The sequence below is a fragment of the Lathyrus oleraceus genome, chromosome 1 (assembly GCF_024323335.1).
Source record: "Lathyrus oleraceus cultivar Zhongwan6 chromosome 1, CAAS_Psat_ZW6_1.0, whole genome shotgun sequence".
NCBI lineage: Eukaryota > Viridiplantae > Streptophyta > Magnoliopsida > Fabales > Fabaceae > Lathyrus > Lathyrus oleraceus.
Window position 1 is genome coordinate 7734899 of NC_066579.1, and position 19804 is coordinate 7754702.

General features: G+C 35.7%; 1 protein-coding gene across 3 annotated transcripts; it reads left to right on the forward strand.

Annotated features, from left to right (window-relative positions):
• Window positions 1-6341: 6341 nt before the first annotated feature.
• On the forward strand, window positions 6342-17393 carry LOC127120291 (ubiquitin carboxyl-terminal hydrolase 25). Of its 3 annotated transcripts, XM_051050879.1 has the most exons (10): window positions 6342-6696; window positions 6780-7075; window positions 7178-7230; window positions 7317-7392; window positions 7773-7865; window positions 9810-9896; window positions 9987-10771; window positions 11403-11528; window positions 16650-16780; window positions 16901-17393. In XM_051050879.1, exons 1-9 carry the CDS (start codon window positions 6522-6524, stop codon window positions 16768-16770), a joined length of 1812 nt encoding a protein of 603 aa, XP_050906836.1. In that variant the 5' UTR covers window positions 6342-6521; the 3' UTR covers window positions 16771-16780; window positions 16901-17393. The 3 variants fall into 3 exon arrangements, with proteins under 3 accessions (XP_050906836.1, XP_050906759.1, XP_050906694.1); XM_051050802.1 differs by having other exon boundaries at window positions 6780-7230; window positions 16874-17393; XM_051050737.1 differs by having other exon boundaries at window positions 6780-7230.
• Window positions 17394-19804: the final 2411 nt, after the last annotated feature.

The window sequence follows — 19804 nt, forward strand, 5'->3', positions numbered from 1 at the left end:
CGCGACAACTTCTTCAGACTTCGGAATCTTTTCTAAACCACTGAAAGGTGTTTGATCAAGGATAGGTATCCCAAGCATCCTGGAGAATTCTTCTAATGTGGGTACCAACTGATAATCTGGGAAAGTGAAGCAATGATGTTTAGGGTCAAAGAACTGGAATAAAACTCTCATCATATCTTCCTTGAAACCAGTGGTAACCAAATTGAGGAGAGAACCATGTTTCTCGATGAACTGAGCCTGATCAGGAAGCTCTGACACTAGATCCTTTAGTTGAGGAGAGATTGTTACAAAATTGATCCGAATGGTCTTTCTGGAAGCCATAACCTGTTTAACAGAGCAAAGCTAAATCCCTAAGTCCTTGAAATGGTTAGTACAATGTTATGATGTTATGATGTTATGTAAACAACAAGCACAAACAAGTCACGCAACAATCATTCCTAGGTTTTAAGGCTTACATGAGTTCCATAGGTAAGTACCCTCCCAACTGAAGTTTGGTTGGTTCAACCTGTCCTAGAATAGTAACCGGGTTCTAGAAGGATCTCAAATCATTGACCTTCCTTTAAGTCCACTTCAGTGCAACACCAAGTGGCTGACCGAAGCTTCCCTAAAGTCCAATCTCAAAGAGTGTAGTATCGAGTCTCAACCAGCCTCAGTCGGAACCGAAGCCGGTTATCTCACTACTTTCTAATGGCTAGGATGAGTCAATTAGGGTTCTAAAGGTCTGGTTAATGCTTTGATGATACCACGCGGAAGCCAAATTTTTCCTCAAGTAAACATGAGGAACATCAGGACATCCAAAGTGTCACATTAACCGTAGCCATCATTTTAACCATTCCAGTATACGCCGGATAGTCGCGATGATCTTTTGCTACTTACCTAAGGTACACTAGATCCGGGTGTAGGATCTTTCACTCAAGCGTAAAATACCCAAGCAGATCCTTTAAAAGTAAATCAGACAATTTGAATAAGTGATCTTGTTTTTAAGGCAACCTCTCTTTTTAAGTATCCCCAGCAGAGTCGCCAGTTCTGTCATACGGTGAACTGACTTTGGTGTTTTTGCTTTGGAAAGCAAATGTCGCGGTTAGCAAGAGTCGCCACCGACTTTTCTTTTATCCAATAAGGAAAGGTGGAAAAGAACAGGAAAGACCTTAATTAGATTTTGGGTTCGGGAGGTACATTATATAAAGGGAAGGTGTTAGCACCCTTTGTATCCATGGTTATCCATGGGCTCTTAATTGCTTGATCACTTATGTTTGTCTGAAAAAGTGTTTGTGAATTGCTTAGAAAAGGTTTTAAAAGGAGAATATAACTTTATAATGATTCTTGTATGAATGTATACAGAGTGGTTATCTCGTTTAGTTTTGAAAGTTGTTTAGAAAAATATAACTCGGTAATGATTCTAGTATGAATGTATACCAAGTGGTGATTTTCTAAAAGATGTTTTGAAAGGTGTGAGGTGTGAAAAATTGTTTTAGGTTGTGAGTCAGCAATTAAGGGTTGTACCTACCCAAGGCCTTTATGGGCATTTCCTATCCTTATGAGGGTAAAACTGTCCTTACTATTGAGAAGTAAGTAGTCTTACCCTTTGGATGTAAAAGGGTCATTGTAGGGTCATCGATTGGTCACTGAAGGCACCATTTGTAAGGATACCTTAGCATTCGAAGGGACAATCATCATTTAACCGTAGGCTACAACGAAGGGTCATCGAGGGACAAAATTATATATTCGCAGGCAACATCTGAGGGACTATGATTTATTTTATAGGGACGTGGTGATTTAACCGAAGGGTCTTTGCTAGGTGTATCCCCACATTCGCGGGATATGACCGTAATACCGTAATATCGTAAGGCAACAAAGAGAGGTCCAAGATCACATATTCAAAGGCAATATTTTACAATCGATTAGGTAATTGTAATCAATTAGGTAATTAGGTCCATATTAATTAAGTAATTAGGATGAATCTCCACATTAAAATCAAATTAAGTAAATAGGATGAATCTCCACATTAAAATCAAATTAGGTAAATAGGATGAATCTCCACAAGGGTATCCCACAAATAAAGTGGGATACCTAGCAAGCTGCCCTCTTCGGGAGTATGTGAGTCCTTACAATATTCAGCAAACAGGTCAGAATACCAAATGGGGGTGCAATCGAGGATTACACCACAAAAGAAACACAACAGTAGGAATGTCCGGCAAAATAACGCATGATTAAAATAGAACAGATCAGATAAGCATAGAACAAAACAGTCAAAATATTAGCGACTGTCACGTTCGCCTCTGCCTCGCCTAGCGAAGGCTTAGCGAATACTCGCTTCATGCTCGCTTAGCGATGTGCTAGCGAGCGGCTGCGGGTTTTGAATTTCAGAACAGTACAATCTCAGCATGCTGCATGCCTTATGGCATTCAATTATAGAAATAACATGGTCAAACATTCAGGATATTCAGGCACATTTAAACTCACATGCAAACTCTAATTACATGTCCAGAAATTCAATCATGATGCATTATGTATTCAGAGATTACAGATTGGAAGCATAAAACAGTAGTGATGCGCAAACCTGTTTGCAATCGAATTGCAACGTTGAATTGGCAGGTCACTTTTGGTATCGGATTGAGTTGGGCGGAGGTAACCTTTTAGGCAGATGAGTTGCCTTCAGGGTTTCCTTCAGGGTTGCTCTGAATCCTCTTGGTTAGCCTCCAAGGTTTGATTGCTAGGGTTCCGGTTCGTCTCCTTTTGTTGTTTTCCTTCCCTTTTCGTTCCCCTTTCTGAATGAAGTCCTTGGTATTTATAATAGTTTTTGTGACCTAATGGGCTCAGAATGAAGCCCAGAATTTTCTGGTATTCGCAAGCTTCGCTAGGCGAGTATTGTAGCGAAGGGTTCGCTAGGCGAAGGATTTGCTCGCCTAGCGAGCATGCCAGTTTGGGCCATTTTCTGGATTTGGCCATCTGTGAGTTGGGTCTTGGTTCCTTTAAGGTCAATGCCTTGGAAAATAAGTTGGGGTGTCTTAAAAAATGTCTTGCAAAATTAACGGGCAAATTTTGGGGTATGACAGCACAAGATCAAGTAATTTCGTTTTCCTTTCAACACTTTTGAAAGGTTTCTTAATCATTTTTGATTCAACACATAATTCACATTTTTTGAAATCCTTTATATTACATGAAATTAGTCCAGATTTAATTAGTCTCTTCATAGAACTAATACCACAATGTGCTAATCTATTATGCCATAAAGAAACAGAATCAAGCATGTAAGCGGAATTAGAAATTTCATTAATAATATTATCATTAGTACATAGTTTGATCATTCCCTCTGCGGAATATCCATTTCCAATGAATACACCATTACGGGTCAAAATAAGTTTGCCCGATTCATATACAGATTTAATACCCGGTTTTCCCAATAAATCCCCACTAACAAGATTCCTATTCATGTCTGGAACATGAAGCACATTTACAAGTGTAACTTTCTTTCCAGAAGTGAAGTTAAGTTCGACCGAACCGGTTCCAACAACTTTAGAGCGGACTTCATTTCTCATTTGTACCTCTTGTCCATCAATTGCTTCAGAATAGGTTTTGAATGCAGCCTTGTCATGAGTAACATGCACCGTAGCACAAGTGTCATACCACCAACCTTGAACTTTTCCTTTGATTGCCATAATTTCGCTCACTGTAGCAATTATGTCATCATCTGATCGAATTGCATTGATCTCATTTTTTGCTTTATTTTGTCTGCAATCTCGAGCATAGTGTCCAGGTTTACCGCATACGAAACATCCGTTCTTTGGACCTTTATGACCGCCAGAGTTCTTGAACTTGTTATGTTCTTTCTTTGGTCCAAGATGACTCTTCATGCCATCATGTCTCTTCTTTCCCTTGTTGGTCACAGCGTTTGTTTTGAAATGAGTAGGGGGTTCTGATTTCTCCCTCTCCTTCGATTCCTCCTCGATTCGAAGATGTTTCTGAATTTTCTCCAAGGAGAAGTCCTCGGAACTGTGCAACAATTTCTTTCAGTAGCCTTTCCATGAAGGTGGTAATTTTGCAATAATTGCACCGACTTGGAAGGTCTCAGGGATGTTTATTTTTACTGCCTTTATTTTATTGACCAGAACTTGCAATTCATGCACTTGGGGAAGAATGGGCTTAGAATCTAAGAATTTAAAATCGAAATATTTAGATATTAAGAACTTCTTCGTACCTTCCTCTTCAGCCTTGAACTTGAATTCTAGTGCCTTCCATATTTCTGTTGCCGATGGATTGTCTGTGTAGAGGTCGTAGAGACGATCAGATAAAGTATTCAGAATGTGTCCACGGCAAAGCAGTTCGTCCTCCTTGCGTTTCTTGCGCTCCTTCTTGAGTTCTTCCGAATCATTTTCTGTTGGTTCAGGTATTGGTTGTAGGTCGGGATCAAGAACATAGTGAACCTTCAGGGCAGTCAATAGGAATGTCATCTTGTCTTGCCATCTTGTGTAATTTGTTCCATCAAATCGATCTAACTTGACAAGATCCTGGTTCATCACTTTGATGCTTGAAACAGCAGCGTCTGAAGCCATTATGTTACAAATACTTTTAAGATTGTTAGAAAATTCGGTAAAATTAAATGGATCCAGGACTAAATCGTGATTGAGAATCATTTTCCTTAAAAGTATTTCAAGCACTCTTTTATTATGTCTTAGAGTTGGAAAATGCAAGAACACTCAGGATAATATCAGCCTTAATTTCGAGTCTGCACAAGACAAGTGAAGAACCCGAAATGCAAGGAAGTTTTTTCTGGAATTTTGGAAGAGAAATACGTTTTTAGTTCTTGTGTTATTTTTCTGAATAGAATCATATATTTATAGGAGATGTGGATGTTGTTTCAAAAGTTTGCAACCTTTGATGAAACAACACCATTTCACCATAAAACACAATGTTTCATATATGACACTATTTCATGAAAAGATATGAAAATTGAATTCAAAATTCAAACAAAACAATAACTAAAATTCTGAGCACTAATAAAACTCTTTTGTCATTTTGGAACTAATATTGCAAAACAATTTCCAACACTAGGATCTACTCACTTTGCTTGATATACCTATTTACCCAATACTCATTTGACTATTGTGATTATATTTCCGTATTTACTTTAAATGGATTACTAAGTTTTGACCTCTGCATCCTACTTACTATTGGAGCTTTGCCTTTGTCTTGTAGGTTTCTCCTCATAGAAGAGGAATACAAAATAGACCAGAATCCTTGAAGCCTCCTCGTGTGTGTTTATCTTATGCAAGTAAAATTTAGTGTGTTTATAATACTTAAATGAATTGACATGTTGTGGTTGCAGTGATTTATGAAATCATAATGTTTTGGGTTATTGTGAATGTGGATATTCTTTTGAAACTTTGATAGTTGATTACTATGTGGTTGTTATTGTTGATGATGTATTTTTGTTTGTTTATATTGTATTGCGTTTTTGTTGAGGAGATTGTGTTTTGATGTGACGGAAGAACATAATTTTGGTTTAACAATTCAAAAGATCCAACTAGATATTTCTTTTGAAGAAAACTAATTGACTATAATGCAAAAGTGAATAAAAAATCAATAATAAAAGAATAATGAATGCCAAAATCACCGTGAATACAATCCTCTCTAACATATGTAACTTTAACAGTAGAGTGTAAGTTTTCATATTCATCATTTAGTAATGAATATTAAAAGATTAAAAATTAATGCTTTTGTTGTAATTTTTACATCAGATACAATACAAACACCAACAATGTTCAAAGGTGACAATAATTTTCAAAATTCTACTCCAAAATTTTGAAGATGCATCTTTAGAATTTTCATTGGATTGATCAATTATGAATATATTTTTGAAAAATTCTAGAAATGCATCTTCGAAATTAAAAAAACCAAACTTATATGACGTCACTTAAAATGATCTACATTGAATTTGTATTGCATGGTCCGAAACTACATCTCTAAAACCTGAGAAATATTTTTGTATTTTTGTATTTTTGCGTGATGCATAAAGACATATATAATGTTATAAAAAATCTCCGATTTTTCAAGGATTTTTATTCGGATCCTAAAATACATGCTATTTTGAAAGATTTTTACACATATTTGATTGGAATATATTTTTATAACAAATATAATTGACTGTTGAGTAAAAAAATCAAAATTTCTTTATATTCTACTTCCTTATCTTCCTCTTTCTTAACTGTTTTATTTATTTATTTATCTTTTAGTACTATACTATTGTAAGAACTCGGTAACAGAAAAAACAAAATTATGGTAAGGACTAAGAAGGTCCTAGAAGAAAAAATACAAATAAAAAATAAATAAAAATAAAGATAAAAAATAACAGAAACAAAGAGAGGGAAAGGAAGAACTGAAAGGAACCTCTATAGCTATCGAATTCGCGCGATGCGATTGCGGTGGCGTTGGCGGCGTTCAGTATTGTTGAGGTCCCCATCGACGACGGCAACACCGTCCAATGCTGTGGTGGCTTCACTGTGTTGTCGCCGTCGGCGCTGATGGCTCTGCAGATGACCTGGCAACCTAATCTTCTCCCTCACAAACGCAAAAACGCTCCTCCTATAGGTCTTCGTAACCTTGGCAACTCCTGTTACCTCAATAGCGTTCTTCAGTGTCTCACTTTTACTCCTCCTCTCGCCAATTTCTGTCTCCATTCTCAACATTCGTCTCTCTGTAAGAATTCTCTCCCTTTAATTTTATTTTTCCCTTAGTTTTCTGTAATTTCTGTAACCTAACCTAATTTTCATCTTTTTCAGGCGACTCTTCTGGTTCTTCGTGTCCGTTCTGCATACTCGAGAAACAAATTGCTCGGTTGCTCCGTGTGGATCTCACTTCCGACGCTCCTTCAAAGATCCAAAGCTGTCTACGTCTCTTTGCTGAGCACTTCCGTTGTGGCCGTCAAGAGGACGCGCACGAGTTTCTTCGTTATGTTATTGATGCTTGTCATAACTCGTGTCTTCGTTTGAAGAAGCTTAGAAAGAAAGGAGGCGGTGGCGGTGACGGTGGTGCTTCCGCTGTGAAGGAGATTTTCGGTGGTGCTTTGCAGAGTCAGGTTAAGTGTCTCAGTTGTGGATACGAATCAAATAAAGTTGATGAGATAATGGATATTAGTCTCGATGTTTTTCATAGTAATTCCCTTAGGGATTCTATGCAGAAATTTTTTCAGCCCGAGGTTTTAGATGGAAACAATAAGTACAAATGTGATGGGTCAGTGTGTGTTCTTTCCTTTTTCCTTTTCAATTTTGTTTTCTTAGTCTTAGGGTTTTATTAATTGATTTGTGGATGATGTTTAGTTGTAAGAAGTTGGTGACGGCTAAGAAGCAGATGTCTATACTTCAAGCACCTAATGTACTTGTGATACAGCTCAAGGTTGGTTGGTTATATTCAGATTTCGTAGAGAATAGTTTTTTGTTCATATTCCGCTATGTTATAGTGCGATAGCGCTGCTATAGTGTCTATTTGACAATACTTTGTACTAAATAGCGAATTGTGGGACAATATCAATCTGTTCAAATTTTGCTACGCTATAGTGCCTATGGCGCTGATAGCCACTATTTGAAACAGTGGTTATATTGTAATAGCGTATTGCGGAACCATAGTGTTTTTATTTTGCAAATTTTGCTACACCGTGCTATATCACCTCCATTTGATAACGTTGGGTATATTGCTGTTCTTTGTTTTAGGTTTGCTTGTAATTTGTTGTTCTTTATTTTTTGTAATGATGGCGTGTTGATGAATTTGGATTGTAGAGATTTGAGGGCATATTGGGTGGCAAGATTGATAAGACTGTTGGATTTGAAGAGGTTTTGGTGCTTTCTAGCTTCATGTCCAAAGCAAGCCAGGTATATTTAGTGTTTGTTTTGAAGTAGTTACTGTGATAGTGTGTCACTTTTTGCACATTGAGGCATACTTGACATAATAATTGGTGCTTAAGGCATGCTAGCTAGATATCTGTGTCTGGTTATTTCTTTAAGCTTGTCACTCTGTAGTCTGCAGATTTTGATATTCCACTTATCCAAATTATTGTCTAAAATCAGGAGGGCAAATGTCTCTGCTGAAGCTTTCCAATAATTATCTATGTTTATTTTAGCTAAATTTGTTTGGTTAATCATACATGATTAGTTTTACCGCTTCTTGTAGCTCGTATCCGCTGTATTAGTTTTTGTAACTGTAGTTATTGCTAAAATAAAAAAGAAAATTAATTAAGAAAGAAGAGAAATACAAAGAGAGGATTAGATATTCTTCACGAGAAAATTATAGAACTGAAGATTACAATTTTGGAAGCAAATGACACACATAATGACCGGTTTGTGAAGAAGCCTATCAAATGTGATGATTGGACATGTGAACCATATTGAGTGGTAGTTGACAGACTTTGGGTCGATTGGGAAAACCTTTGAGTTGATTGTGGTTTTGGAATTTATTTTTGTATATGATTGGCTGAAATGACACTTTCTTTAAAATCGTGGAGAATATGATTTTGAGAGGTTTCTTGGACATCTACTTTAGGTGCAATTGCTTATTGTTATATAGTTTATAAATTATATGTCTGCCGGATGTAATTTGCTTTCAATATAGGGATTACTTTCGCAACCTGATGTAGTTAAGAAAAACATACAATCCCCATATGGGAATTCAATATAAAATGGAAATCCTGTAATTATGAATTGGATGGTTGTCAGGTTTTAACTCAGTGTATCCTAGTTATGAGATCATTGGTATTGTGTGGAAAAGTTTTGTATACTTGTATTGCTATTAAGATCTGTGGCAGCTTGTTATATTCAATGTATTTGGTTGGAGCAGAGTGCTCAAGTTTTAAGAAGAAATTTCTATCATTAGATCAATTGTGGGATGGGATTGCTATTATGCCTTTGTTTGGTGATCATGGACTAATGTGTCAAGGTACAAAAGCATTTCTGTATGTATGAATTGGAACCGCTCTGTGTGATTGTAAAATACTAAGTTTGCAGTATTATGCACTTTTTAATACCTAAAAGTATTGAATACATTAATGATAGAGGATCTGGAATCAATGAAGAATTCTAAACATTCTTCAATCTTTACCGTGTTTGGTTTTTGTTCAATTGTATTTGATGTTAACATTATGATATAAAATATAAGGTGAGTTTGCATTCTGAGATCTTGAAGATCTTGGCTAACTTCTAAACCTCTTTCATGCACATCACTTTTGTTTATAGATCTATAGGATACAAACTGTAAATTATCCCTTAAATAACAACTAGTAGATACTTTGTGGTGGTATTTAATTGAAAAAGTGGGACTTGCGTAAGACTTTAAACTAAAGGTGGGATGTCAAGGGTGCTACAATACTATACATTTACGAATCACTCTGTTAGAGAATGAAAAGGAAAAGTGTGATAAATACTGTACTTTTCACCACCTAGAGCACAGCTCTTTCAAAGGTTGCAAGCACCTCTTCCCACCTTACAACCCAGAAGGGAAATAGAACAGCAGAGAATTAATTCCTCCCTGGCACACTCTCCCTATGTTTCCCTTTCCGAGTGATTGGTCCTCTTACGTGGTAGACACTAACCCACACGTCCTTATTACATTGCACAATTCTGTTTTTTCACTTCTAGCGTTTACTTACCAAATCTTAACCTCCTCGGCCCTAATGTTTAAAAACATTAATTACTTGGTGAAGACTAACAATGATTCTGTTTATATTTTTGTTAGCCTGGTACTCCATGGTCTATGTAGTCTGCCTTTTTTTCCCTTATTCTAATATTATGTTTCGCTTTTTTTTAACAATCTTTTTTGTGTAGGACCCACAACCAGAATATAAGCTCTTTGGTACTATTGTGCATTCAGGATACTCACCGGAGTCTGGTCACTACTACGCTTATGTAAAGGTTTGTGGATTTGTAGTCTATCTAAATGCAAGTTATGTAGTCAATACGTTAATTTATGGTTAAGGTTGTACTTTTCTATTCTGTTCACAGGATGCAATGGGTCGGTGGTATTGCTGTGATGATTCTTGTGTAACACTTGCAACCCTGCAAGAAGTTTTGTCTGAAAAGGTTTATATCCTCTTTTTCTCTCGAACTAACCAAAAGTCAGCATCAGTTAGTAGTTCTCTTGCATCTAATGGTGTAAAGCCCTATCATTCCAATGGGAGTCAGACATCTGAATCTTCTAAGGTTGATGTACAACTCAAAACAGTGCAAGCAAAATCAAATTCTGATCAATCTTCTTGGAAAGATATGCCGAGTGCATCTAAGATTGTTAAAGTTCCTTCTGGCTTACGAGTGAAATTTGACATTAATGGTAGTTCAATTTCCAAAAGAAGTCCTGCTCATGCAAGTGTCAATGGGAAAGTTGACATGTTTAGTAGTCAGCCATTACTAACAAATGGGCATGCAAAAGATTTAGTTTCTTTGGAAAATGGTAGGAAAGATCCTTCTTCATCATTACCCACCATGAATGGCTTTGACAAAAATAAAATTGATGCTGCTAACAACTCGGTAAGAAAGGAGTCCACAGTAACAAATGGATACGCTGGTATTCAGACGGTTGATACCGATTGTGTAAAACCAGATCCTCCGGAAGATATTGATAGAATCAAAGTAATATCAGGTACAGGGCCCGTCAACTTTAAGCGAGAAAGTAACGGTGTCATCAACAAATCTAAAATGTTAGGGAATAAGAGAAAAGTACAGGAGGCTCCATGCATTTTGCTTGCACACGATGACCAGTCTCGTGCTAGAGTTGAAGAACTGAAAGACATGTATGATCATATATACCTTAACTCAATCTTTTATTGATTTTTTTCGTACTAATTTTATTTGATTATTGGGTATAAAATGAAAACTTGAATCTTCAATGATGCCTAGCTATGTTTTATGCTCTCTGATATATATTGAAAATCGAAATGCATCCTCTTATACTTTTGACAGTGTTTCATAAACGAGTTTAGAATTTGGTGGTTCAGTTCAGACTGTTTAAGTTAGCTATGTTTGGAATTTTCTTCTTCTTGGAATCTTAATTTTATTGAGGCTTTGGTATTTGTTATTGTCTGGATTGCCTTATTGCCGGGTAAGGGATGCCATTTGGTAATTGGTATACAGTCCACCTAGCCCTTCAAATCCAAGGATGATCAATAATTAGTGGGTGTTCTGAATAACCTAATTTTTCATTATTTATTTCTTCATTTTCTCGTCTCTTTATTCAGTATCTCACATGCTAAAATATGATAATGTTATATTTTTCTCTGGATATCTCTTGTTAAATCATTCTGTACTTAACTCCTCTTGCTAGTTGCTATCTTGTTCATCTATTTATTTTGACACTCAGTTCAATACATTTACACTAATAAAGCTATTATATGCCTGATACTGATACTGTATTTTCAAAACCAGTCTTGGAAAAGAAGTAAAGTCAGGTTTGAGGTCATGTGGCTGGGTAGATAAGGTTGAAGAGTATATGAGTATGAGAAAAAGGTTACACGAAAGAGAAGCGGAGAATTTAACGAGTGATGATAAAAGGTAAGTTTGATCATATTTTATTTTGCTTTATGCATTGGACTATTGAATATTGACATTTCACATTAACATGGATGTAGCAAAATCCGTGAAAGTAAAAAAACCGTTTTCACTATTACTTTTAAAGTTTGTATGAGAATGAATTTAAACTAGAGTTTAATCATTATGCAACAGTAGTGTTAGTTTTATTTTACTGTGCCATAGTGTAAATAAGTTTTAAGAAATAATATTATGATTAGTAGGACTGTGAAATGTGATAGGACGTTTGTGGGAAACTTTTTTACATTGTTGGTGCGTATGTAATTAATTTTTTAAACTATAACCGTAGATTCCAGGTGAGTTGCTTTAGTGTATGTTTGGCTCAATGGAGGAAATGGATTTTTAAATGTTGTGTGTTTGGTTCAATGGAGGAAATGGATTTTTAAATGCTGTGTGTTTGGTTCAATGGAGGAAATGGATTTTTAAATGCTCCTTGTTTAGTTCAATAAGGGGGAGAGGGGTAAATTTCAATGATGGAAAAGTGTTAAATTATATTTTCACCCTTATAATATTTAAAGTCACATTAAATATAGGGATGCATACGTCAAAATTTCAACATATATTATCTCCCCTCCAAATATTGCTTTTTAGGAGAGCTAAAATTAGCCTGGGAGAGATTTTGCTCCCCTCCAAAAAATTAAACAAAACCACTAAAATATAAAGTAATACCTTCCTTCCCCTCTTCTCAATTACCCTAAAACAAAAAAAACCATCTGCCATGCCGAGTTCTTACACGGCCCTTACAGTTTAGTTAACTAGTTGTTCTTGGTAGCGTTATCGACTGTGGATGGTGGAAGGCCTAAAATCCACTATTTTATGCCACGCCATGTCATCACCTTCCTTCACAAATTGGCAGCGAAATGGAAGTGGAGGAGGAAGGCCCAGTAACAATGTGGGCTGTTAGAATATTATAAAATATCTTATACTATTTTATACTATCTTTTATACTGTCTTATACTATCTCTTAAGATTAAAATTTGCATTTCTCATTAATATCATGTTTTGCTCTTGATTTATGATTGAGTCGAAGTTAATAAACAGGGATTAATATTGACTGTTCTGTATCAAGTCAATATTTTGCTATTATCATGAATACTTTTCTCTCTATCTTTTGCCTAAAATCCCACAACTTCGACATGATAACCAGAGTCTATTTCGAAACTCCTTGAACAGTCCTGCCACTATTATGCCGAAGAGTTCCCAAGAGGTTGGAAATATAATAGTTTCCTCTTTTCTTTTTTGATGTTTTTCCGTCCTTTTCCACTTCCACTAGCTGTCACTGGAAACCTTTTCCGACGTGTTTTCTGTCACAACCACCTCTCTTGTGTATAGAATCTCCCAATCTACGCAATCCGTAAATTTTCTACTACAAAAACAGATCAACACACTCAAGCGTGGCAGCCTTTCCGGTGCCTGGCTCGGATTCAGTCTCAGTTCTTGTTGTCTTAGTCCAGTTCAACTTAAAGATCCATTCTGTTTACCCATTCTGTTTACCCTTTCCGGTGCCTGGCTCGGATTCAGTCTCAGTTCTTGTTGTCTTAGTCCAAAAACTTGTTTGCCCATTCTGTTTTGTTAGGGAACATCCAGCTTGTGGGTCCCACTTTTAAGATGTGTTGTTGGGACCTCCTTGCTGTTGTTAGTCATTGTTTGTTGTGCATTGTTCACTGTTCATGTTAAATGTTTTGGGTTTTTTCTGCATTTATCACTGTTTGTGAACATCTTTGGTCTGTTTGCACATCTTTATGTTGTCTGCTTCAAGTATTTGCTACCTTTGATACAAAAACTGGCATATTTTGTTTTGGTTGAAGTTGTGCGCCATAATCCATTTCAATTAGAATTTCAGATACTGGAGTGAGCGCTGGCTCAATATTGTTTAAGTTTGATCTGAATTTATGACACTTCCAGATTAAGGTTTCAGTAGCCGGAATGAGCACTGGCTTTACACCTTTTTTGTTTGTTTCAAGTTGTGACCAAAAGTTTGGGCTTCAACTGCCGGAGTGAACGCTGACCCAATGTTGTTGTGGGTTGGTTTGATGTGGTGACACCTTTCAGTTAAGGCTTCTGCTGCCTATATGAGCACTGACCTAATATTATTGCATTTTTTTTTCATTGTTGAGCACATTTGCTTCTGTTAAGTTGCTCCTGACCTAATCAACGGCTTCAATTGTTTTCATAACCATTAATTTAATCCTTTCTGTTCTCTGAATGTTCGGTTACTACTCTATGTGGTATGCACGGAGTCACTATTCTATTTTCCTGTTTCTAAGCCTCCATTAATTACTCTGTTCTGAGTCTCTGTTATGTCCTCTCTGTTCAATGGTTCTTGCTCTACTGTTTGTTCTCTGCGTGAGCTTATGAAGTTTAGGATATGATGCCTTAATTTTTTGATACTTGTGAATTTCTTTTCCTATACTAGGTTCTATTTATTGTGAAGTTTAGGTTTCTATCCTTTAACCAGAAAGAATTTTCTGATGTAGGATACCTACCGTGTTGTATGTTATTGTTTCCTAAACATGTTTCTACGATAGTAGCAATCGGTTCCCAAGTGGCATCGAAGTCTGAAATTTTCAATTTCCTCCACCTTTTATTACGTTTCTGAAATGAAATTGATGCCCAATACCGTATGTCCTCTCTGTTCAATGGTTCTTCTTGCTGTACTGTTTGTTCCAGTGTTGTCGATGGCGGACCATAGTGGAGAGCCAAAATCCGCCATAGCGGCCACTATGCGGCGCCGTTTTAGCGGATTGTTAGAGTATTACTTAGCTAGGAATAGTTCTAGACTCAAGACGGACATCTGTCACCTTGAGTGTAATCACAAACCTGCTATAGCAGGTCACCTGGTTACTAATATAAGTAACACAGGTACAATCATTTGTAACCAACTTTCCAAAATAATCAAAAGTTAGTTTTAACAGAAATGGAAGCTCTAACTAATTCTTCTCTCCAACCTAACATGGTATCAGAGCCCTGTGTTACCATGTTAGATTGAAGAGAAGAGTTAGTCAGTGATGGGTATTAGAAAGATATAGTGAAACAGTGAAAAGAAAAAGGAGTTGTAATCGTATTCAGATGATGAAAAATGATTACAAGCAGTAGGAATTGTATGGCTAACAAACAACTGTAATGGAATAACAAACTGATAGTGATATCAGTCCCTCAAGGAAGCACACGCTTTCCCTCAGTCACCAAGTATGGTGCCCCACTATTTCTCTAACAGAATTCCTTCCTACCTCATTCTGTCTCTGCTAACACTTAAGTAGTAACTACCTCATGCATTCCATGCATCACTTGGCCACGTCCCCCTTCTTCATCCCTTTTCCCATTCTCCTTGTGTACACTCCATATTTTGGGCTTGGGCCCACAATCAAGGCCCACTTCATCATTCAAGTTCCTATCAGTTTGAGCTAGTTAGAGCTTCCATTTCTGTTAAAATTAACTTTTGGTTATTTTGGAAAGTTGGTTACAAATGATTGCACCTGTGTTACCTATATTAGTAACCAGGTGACCTGCTATAGCAGGTTTGTGATTAGACTGTTAGATCTGGAGGTTTGATGCTTGCTCAGCTCATGTCTATGTTTGTCCATGTGATAATGAGAAAATGGGCGGGGTTCTATTGGATGAAACTTGCGCTACTTAAGGAATAATGGGTGGCTGGTAGGTTTGATGCTTGCTCATGTCTATGTTTGTCCATGTGATAATGGGAAAATGGGCTGGGTTCTACTGGATGAAACTTGTGGTACTTAAGGAATAATGGATGGCTGGAGGGGTATACGAAGAAATAAAGAAAAAATTGTAAATTAAATTGCAATAGAATAGTCTGGATTCCAAGTGAACAGATCTATACATGCAGAAACTAAAAGTCAAATGATTCCTACACTACATGAATGTCTTGCAATGTTGTCAAAGTTGTGTGAACTTTTAGCTCATAAGATTCAACGAGCTTTCCTCTTCACTGTAATCACGGAAGTGTCTATCTTAGATTGCTTTGCAAATTGAAGAAACATATGATTGGAGCATGCTTTTTGAGTTTTGGACCTTCGAGCAACTTGGGCCAGGAACATCCTGGTTTAAGAAACCCCTAATCTTCTGTATTGACTTAAATTCATGATTTTCCACTCACCAAACTTTGTAAGATCCACCCCTTCCCCCCGTTCCATCGAAACATATCATCTCTACTTTTTTAGCACTCTGTCCTCAGCCTGACTTCTGGGATGGGTCTCTTTGGTTTGCAGGTTTGAGCCTTTGGGCTGTCTGTCACTGTTTTGCAGCCTATCTGCCTTGCATTTCAGATTGGAGCCTCTCTGCATGTCTGTTTGTCATGGCCTCGCTGTTCTGGCTGAAACCCACCATAGCATAACCCCTGTTCTTTCTTTTATTTTCTTTTCTTTTCGGATGTCAGAAGTTGAGCTTCTTCTGTGAACATTTAAATATAAGTATATAAAATATAAAATAAACTTGCAAAATAAATATTTCCGATCTGTGCTTGTAGTTCTATCTTTTTCATGATTACATAAAAGTATAAAATAACCAAAGAGATATTAATAATGAACTACAAAATAAATAGTTACTTCGTACTTGATTTTTAGTTATATCAATACACTTATTAGTTTATTGCCATATGATTGTTCAAAATTTATAACTAGTTTGGTAGGTCTTGCGCAGAGTATTTGTGCAGAAGTTTGCTATTCGTTTTGTGATTGCATGTCCATTTATGGCCATCTTTGTGCAGCTTATGATAATAACTAATTCATAGTGCGACTTTGCCTTGACATCCCAACTTTTCCCAATTGACCATAGTGCATTATTCCGATAGGTAGATGCATAGTATCATTTCTCAATTGAAAAATGAATGAAGAAACCAAGGGTTGCCGAAACCCCAGTTTTAGTATAATGAATTTCTTAAAGTGTTCTTTTTTTGGTACAGTCTTTTAAGTGTTCTTTTTTGGGTGCTTTGTTTTTTCTTTAAAATTTTTAAAATATGCCCTAAAAATTTCCTGTAGCATTTCTTAGTATGTGAACGTTAAATGAGATTTCACTGCCTTTGGTTATAATTCTTGACTTGGATATGCTCTACATGCCTTGCAGGAAGTTAATACGAGATGCCCAGAGTGCTTTCATATCACAGGTTCCCATGTCACTTAAACAGGACCTAATTGCACGTATCCAATCATTTAGCCAAGAAAAAGTACATTTTGAAGGACCTTGATCAAAACACGGTATGTGGTGTTCTATAATTTTATTCTAGTGATTTATCATTTTTGAAGCCTTTACTTCCAACAGTGATTCATGCAATTAAAAACCATTGATAGTTTGTGATTTCCCCCAAAATGTTGCAGCATGTTGATCTGTCTTGCTAGTGAGACCTGGTGTGTATACTGTATTACTAATTATCATAGGAATGATGTTACCCATATTGGGATGCTCAGTTTGGGTTTGTCACATACTGACTTTGAGATAGTGTTGGCGATTGTGGCAAGATGGAGACTATCATTCAAGTCTTACTCGCAGTGGCTTTGTAATGAATTTCTTAGGTGATCCATGCATATTTATTAATGTAGAAGTTCAGATATCATGTCTTGCCATATGTTCTCTTTCTCCCCTGAGGCTACGAAGTTTTATTGAATTTTTGAGGAGAGTTTGCGGAATTCTATTCATTGTGTACAATCTGTTTTAGTCTTGTATTGGAGCAAAATCATATTTTTCTATAATGTTGCTCAACAAATTTTGCACCTTAGATGAGGCTGTATATGACTTGTGGATATATTCTACCGACTTTATGATTGTACTTTTGTTATAAATTGAAAAAATGTGTGGACGATGTTAAAGATATTTGAAGGATTTATCACTCAATTCGGTAAATACAACACAACCTATAGGAGGCAGAGGTAACATTTAGGGAAGTACTCCCTACACTTCATGGGGTTCTTCCACACAACCGGAAAGAGTCACAACTCTCTTTTCTTTGGACACCATTTTTTTACACATTCATCCGTGCAAATTGAGGAGTCATCTTTATTTTTGAAATATATTCTGAATATGCTATGTTAAGTAAAATCAGGAATAATTGTAGAATATTGGAAAAATAAAACAGATTAATATTCAAATACTTAATATTACATAGATAACATAAATATAACATTAAATTTCAATACAAATAAGTGGTTTAGTACGTTGCAATATCTTTAGAATATTTTTATAGATTTTGCAATCGTCACATTCATTTAAATTATAGGCATTTGATGAGTAATTGTAAATATGTTTTACATGATTTTTAAATTTTCATCTGTCTTGAGTTTAATTTGATGATCATATCTTTTCTCGATTGTTAGTGATATTTGAACTTGTTCAATTTTTTAGATATTGTAGAAAGATACTTAATTTGAATTTTATATTAACAAAAACTATGTCTTAGAATATTCTAAATTGCATCTTTGGAATACACAAATGAAAGATAGGGATATATAGTTTTATATTTTTGTAAAAATATGGGATAAGAGATCTGAAATTTATACAAATCTTATCATCAAGGCATATTTCGTATACATATTCAGACACACACTATTTTTATAAAATAAGAGTTTTTATGAATATGTACATTTGTAAAATTCATTGTTTAGTTATTTTAATTAAAATGACATTCATACAAAATCAGTATATATCAAGATTAAATTTTGAAAAAAAAAAGGTCTAAAAATTACCTTAGAATTCTATGATCATAATGTAGAATATACATTAAATATGTTTCAAATTATATCGAGATTATATCATTGACAACATGACATATAAAAATATTAAATAAAAATTTAAATATATTAAAATACGTGTCACCACATAAATTTATATCTATTGGTGGTTTCTTCTGACATTTTCTTATTTGATTCTTTTTCGATATCTCTCAATTTGGTGAACTCTTCTATCATTTTCAGAAAGTGATCCGATCAAATTTCAACCTCTTTTGTGAAATGTGCCACCCACTCTAATGATGTTTTTGGTGTAAGACACTCCGATTTCGTCTAAATTTAAAAAATGTTGTGTTTTTGAAAGCAACTAAATACACATGATGCATTTGAATGAATTCCGAGGTGATCTACTCCGAATTGAAAAATTATTTTTGAGAAATCATATTTTGTCAGATCAATACGCATCCTAGCACAAACACTTACTATAAGATGTTCCATTTCAGGGAGGCACATCTATTTTTTTAAATGTTACAGGACTAATAACACAAGGAACAAGAAGATTGCAAATTGCATCATAATTTTCTTCTTTTCCGTATAGAGATGTGTATGATTTTCTATGTATCGTCAACTCTTATATAAGTTGATGACAAAAAAATTAGTGGTCCTCATCTCCTTTACTGAACAAATTTGAAACAACTCGAAAACCATAGTTTTCGTCACCTTCAACATCTACAATATATTTAATGATTGTACATAAAAAGTGACATATCTTCGATGTGGATGATTTGGGGGAGGATGGTTTGCTAACACGAGCACCTTTGAATTTTTATTTTTTTTAGATTTAGGAGTTGGAGAATCCGGAAAATGTGAGTCAAATGTTCAAAGTAAGAAGGATAATGTCTCGTAGAATTGTCACTCTCGGTCGGTTTGACCATTTTAGGGATACCATTCGTTATAACCGGTTCCGAAGGTGGTTTCAAATTCGTGGTTTCAAGATAGGCAATCTTTCCTCAACTTCTCTTTGATATGCAATTTTATGTTGTTATCAGCTTTGACGCGTCTCTTTAGGATCTCTTCCCACTCGATCATGAAATATAATGTTTGATTTATCATCCTTTATCACACTATCATCATCAAACCATAGTCTTTTCTAGTGAGTGTAAATCTCATGCATACTTATCAGTGTGTTAACCTTCATTTTTTTTTTTGCAATTGAACAAGCACATGGTAGACCGTACGTCTTCCTAAGTGTGCAACTACACTTGATGTTATATGAATCTGTTTTATCTGCTCGTTTGTCTTCGTGAAAATAAAATTCAATCCCATCTGAGATATGTTGCCATCCAATTGTGAATAAAAGATGTTGTCTTTGAATCAATGTTCTAACACAATAATGCTCTGACCAAAAGATGTTTGTATCTCATTATGTTGGTTTCAGAACATTTAGTTCACTGAGTTCTAATCTTGACAAAAATTACCTTTACTGCTTCCCAACTAATTTTTCAGTGTAGCATGTGCAGATTCAACTCTGTTAATTGTTGTATTGCCAAAATGTCTAAC

What these genes read in the sequence shown, in the direction of transcription:
- LOC127120291 (XM_051050802.1), top strand. Translation starts at nt 6,522, where the DNA reads ATGGCTCTGCAGATGACCTGGCAACCTAATCTTCTCCCTCACAAACGC. An exon ending in TTCTCAACATTCGTCTCTCT is followed by an intron (nt 6,697 to 6,779) that starts GTAAGAATTCTC and finishes CATCTTTTTCAG; the next exon opens with GCGACTCTTCTGGTTCTTCG. An exon ending in ACTACTACGCTTATGTAAAG is followed by an intron (nt 9,897 to 9,986) that starts GTTTGTGGATTT and finishes TTCTGTTCACAG; the next exon opens with GATGCAATGGGTCGGTGGTA.